The sequence below is a fragment of the Rhinopithecus roxellana genome, chromosome 5 (genome assembly GCF_007565055.1).
Source record: "Rhinopithecus roxellana isolate Shanxi Qingling chromosome 5, ASM756505v1, whole genome shotgun sequence".
Lineage (NCBI taxonomy): Eukaryota > Metazoa > Chordata > Mammalia > Primates > Cercopithecidae > Rhinopithecus > Rhinopithecus roxellana.
The window spans coordinates 169361546-169366366 of NC_044553.1; the positions used below are offsets into that span (position 1 = coordinate 169361546).

General features: G+C 44.9%; 1 protein-coding gene across 1 annotated transcript; it reads right to left on the minus strand.

Annotated features, from left to right (window-relative positions):
* Nucleotides 1-2379: 2379 nt before the first annotated feature.
* On the minus strand, nucleotides 2380-4821 carry RPLP1 (ribosomal protein lateral stalk subunit P1). The gene is given in 5 exon segments (XM_010363649.2): nucleotides 2380-2498; nucleotides 2642-2759; nucleotides 3890-3931; nucleotides 3933-3965; nucleotides 4610-4821. Coding segments are annotated over 5 exon segments (345 nt in total). The 5' UTR covers nucleotides 4682-4821; the 3' UTR covers nucleotides 2380-2418.

Genomic DNA, 4821 nt, shown 5'->3' on the forward strand with positions numbered 1-4821 from the left:
GGGAAAGCCTGGGCCATACACTTATAGACCGTTAACACTGGAGTCTTGCTAGTGAACATTTTAGTTATGATTGGATTGTTTGGATAGCTGTTTGATATTTACAATATCCCTAGCTTACCACTTAATGTCTGCTCTTCTAGATGCTGTCCTTTTCCCGTATCTGGTTAGTATTCTCTTTAACCCATTCTTCAGCTTGGTGAAGTGTTAGTATTCCCTCCTCTGACACTTGTTCACTCAGCACAAAGAATTCCTACTGTTACCTCTCCAGAACCCTAGAGTCATTACAGATGAGGAAGCTGATGCAGGTGGAGACAGGACCAAAGCATGGGCCATGCTGTTAAGAGAACAGGGAGTCAGAGTGGGGTTTTAATCTGGTTCATCCACCCACTTACTAGTTTGTAACCTGAGAGCTTCCACTTCCCCATCCCCAACATGGGGTCATCCTGTTATGGGACTGTTGTGAAGAATGAGATGCCACACAGACGAGCAGTCCTAGCTAATGTTAGCTGTTAACAGGTGAAGGAAAAGCAGGCACTTAACATGTAGATATAGGCTATCACTTATCTTTGTCTCGTGACACCATCCTCACTAGTTCACAACTGCCCTTTAGTACAGGCTGAGCATCCCTTATGCAAAATGCATGGGACCATTTGTGTTTCAGATTTCTAATTTTTTTTCAGACTTTGGAATATTTGTATATACCTAAGGTTTGTATATACCTAAGGTTTTTATATATACTTTATGATCTTAGATAATTATCTAATTTTAGATAATTTATACCCAGTCTCGAGTATAATGGTACAAACATGGCTCATTGAAGCCACAGGCGAATACCACCGCACTGCACTAATTTTTTATAACATTTCTTGTAGAGGCGGGCATGGGTTTAAGTGATCCTCCTGCCTCAGCCTCCCAAAGTGCAGGAATCACAGGCATGAACCACCATGCCAGGCCTATGGTTTTAATATACAGGTTGGGCATTCCTAACCTAAAAATCCAAAACGTTCCAATGAACGTTTCCTTTGAGTGTCATGTTGATGTTTTGGATTTTGGGTAAGGGATGCTCAAGCCATATATTAAAAACACAAAACTAGCCAGGCATGATGGCTCATACTTGCAATCCCAGCACTTTGGGAGGTCAAGGTATGCAGATCGCTTGACACCAGGAGGTTGAGGTATGTCTACAAAAAATTAGCCAGGCATGGTGGCATGCCTGTAGTCCCAGCTACTTGGGGGTGGCTGAAGTGGGATGACTGATTTGAGCCTGGGAGTTTGAAGCTGCAGTAAGCCATGACTGCACCAATGCATTCCAGCTTGGGCAACAGCTAGAACCCCTCTCAAAAAACCTAAAACAAAACTCTTAATACTGACACCTACATACTCCTACCCATTGTTAACTGCACCTTACTCAAGGTCCTAAATTGTTCACCATCCCATCTTTTATATTTCTCTTATCAGATGCATATACTTAATGTCTGTGCTCAAAGTGTTGCTTTGAACATTCCCAGGCCTGTATCCTCATGTCCACATGTAGTTTCTCTTGAGTAATGCCTCAAAGTAGAACTGCCATTTTCCCCAAGTAGTTGCAGCAACTTTTTGAAATGGTCTTTTTCACATTGATGACAGTCCCGGCTAGAAGTCATGCTTTTCATCACTGAATGTCTTCATCTATTAAATGCTAATGCAGGTAAGGATAAGACTCATTCATGTGCCTGGCATGTCATTAGCTGCTCTGAATACACAATACGCATGGTTTATTATATAATCCAAGCCTGAAAAGTCGAAATTTCCATTCATGGTATTATTAATTGGCAAACAAATAAAGCTTAGTTTTTGGAACCCAGGTTTGAATCTTGTTTTATCCACTCTGTGTAACCAGGGACCTTAATAAACTATGAAGTAAACTTTCTGCACTCCTTCAGTGTTACCGTAAAACTCCCAAGCATTTAGTGAGACATTACACAGCTAGGTCTTAGTTTCTTTACAACCTTGGGATGTAGCAGTCAATTCAGCATAGATCAAAGTTCATTATTAGGCAGGGTTGTATAGGGTAACTACCCAGGAGGCTTTCTAATGCTGGTCTGTATTACCCTCCGCCCCCAGTGGAGGGGACACACCTTATAATCATCAAGTTTATACAGGTAACCTGGACAAAGCATCTGCTCTGATTCTTCCTCCTGCCACCCCAGTGCAGTTTTTAACACTGTACCATGAGGTGCCTTCTTGTTAGGATCAGGATTGTCTATGATCTCACATCTGGCAATGGTGGCAGAGAAAATCCAGCCTGTGTCATGGCAGAATAGACTGAAAGCCAACATTACAAAACTGACACCATTTCTGCAGAGCGCATTCCCAAACTATGGGTAAGACCAACAGCAGTAAAGTTCAGCTTTTTATTGAACACGTTATAAAAGAGATTTAGTCAAAAAGACCAAAGCCCATGTCATCATCAGACTCCTCGGATTCTTCTTTCTTTGCTTCCACTTTCTTCTCCTCAGCTAGAAAAAAAACAGTCAGTCCGGTGTTAGGATTTCCATACATCATCTGCTTGTGGAACATTAACAGCAATTTTACCTATAATACTATTTTTTTTTAAAAATCTCTACATTCCTCCCAATACTAAAAACTCCATGTTTCCTACCTGGAGCAGCAGCAGTGGAGGGGGCAGGACCTCCTGCTGGTGCAGCACCAGCTGCTGGAGCAGGTCCACCAGCCCCTACATTGCAGATGAGGCTCCCAATGTTGACATTGGCCAGGGCCTGCAATACACGTGCATGCATAGGTAAATGCCCAGTTCTGTCCTTGTTACACTCACGCACCAAAAACGAAAAGTATCCCCCCTTCCAGGTTACAGTGTTCAACCCCTAACACTATATACAGTGGGTTCCACATCCATGGTTTCCACAGTGGAAAAGCATGCGTACCAAACATGTAGACTTCCAAAGTATACAGGAGGATGTGCATAGGTTATATGCAAATACATTTATATAAGAGATGGAACATCCTTGGACTTTGTTATTAGTGGAAAGTCCTGGAATCAATACCCTAGACACTGGCTCTTCTTTGCTAACAGCCAAAACTTAGGTTAGACAGGGCAACACACTCCTGTTCAGCTTTGAATCTGATAATTACATTCCTATATGTTAAGAACCTCCTGAGATAGCTGATTTCCCTCCTTTTACAAATAACATGTTGGCAAAAAAAATAATCCAAACTTCCTGAAACACTCAAATGAATATTCTTTCCACAGTTTCATGTCTCCTCTTAACAGTGAGCTCAAATTTTCAGTCTACTAAACAAACATAAGACTTCAAAAGGGGCCTGTGAAAGATGACATAGGTACCATGTTTACAATCTTTCAAAACTCTTTAGAGGACACAACCCCGGAGTTAGATGCTATCAGCTTAACTTGCCAGAGATTAACTAACCTATACAATGGAATATAGCCAGTGCAAGCTCCATGACCAGGAACCTCGTCTTTATTAGTCTTTTATATCCCAACACATAGTACCTACTGTGTCAATGAAGTCCGCTAAACCCAAATGTCCATTAAACCACAGGTTTAATGCAAGAATTTGCTTGCAACTTTAACATGGGTAGTACCTATCTCCTGGGTGATCCTTTTTGGGAATAAATGACCTGATTCAGATTTTTTTTTTTTTTTTGACCATGGTTTCAGAGCAAAAGGGAAACCAGAGTCTGATAAGGAAACGTAAGACTTGAGAAACTGAAATCTTATTAGCTCCTAGAGATATAAATGCAACCAAATACACCTAGGAGACCCAGCGACATGTGGGGCTTTACGGCACTGCTGGAGGTACTTCAGCATGTACACCTCCCCTCGTATATCAGCAGGCTTTACCACATCGCTTTGCCACCATCACCTTACCTTTGCAAACAAGCCAGGCCAAAAAGGTTCAACATTCACACCCGGCTGCTTTAATGAGGGCATTGATCTTATCCTCCTACAACAAATAAAAACGTCAATCCATCAAAACGTAGCGTATGTAGTATCTCCAAAACGCTGCAAGTCAAAGGCAAGTCACTCAATAAAGTGTACTAGAACATGTTTAACCAGCTCAAATATTCTATCACAAGCAAAAGAGATGTGTGCCAGGAGCCCTGCAATGAGGCGGGCCCATCACTGCTGTTTCACGGGCTGGGACTTGCCTGAGTCACGCTATTTTTTTTTTTTTTTTTAAGTTACAAGACCTGGAAGGTGGAGCCGAGCTCCAGCGCTATCCTCCATGACCTGGGGAATTCAAGGCAATCATACCGAAAGAGTTCCAAGTCAATGTCCCTGGGAGAGACCAGGCGCGGGTCAGAGTGCCCAAGCGCTGCGGAAAAGCTTTTCTACACGAAGGATCTTGGAGCCGGAGAGCCCAGCCTCAAGCGCACTCCACGCAATCCGGGCCCGCACGTGGTCCCGGGGGCCCAGGTCCCGCACTGCCAGAAAGGCCCCAGCCCCGAGGAGCGCCCGCCCCATGCCGTCTGTGTTCGCGGCCTGGCCGGAAGTGCTGGGCCCAACGGCCTGGAGCCGGGAACCGCATGGAGAGTCGGGAGTCGCCGCCCACAGGCAGCCCGGCCGCCGACTCGCGCCCGCACTTACCGTGACGGTCACCTCATCGTCGTGCAGAATAAGGGCCGAGTAGATGCAGGCGAGCTCGGAGACGGAGGCCATAGCGCGGGCAAGTGTGGGGCTGGCGCTGCCGGACGCGGTGCTAGTCGCCGGAAGAAGTGAGGGCCTCACCCCAACGCGGCCTTAGCTTCCTCGGAAGGACCGAGCACCTTCGCGGCAGCTGAGGAAAGGGGTTCTCGCGC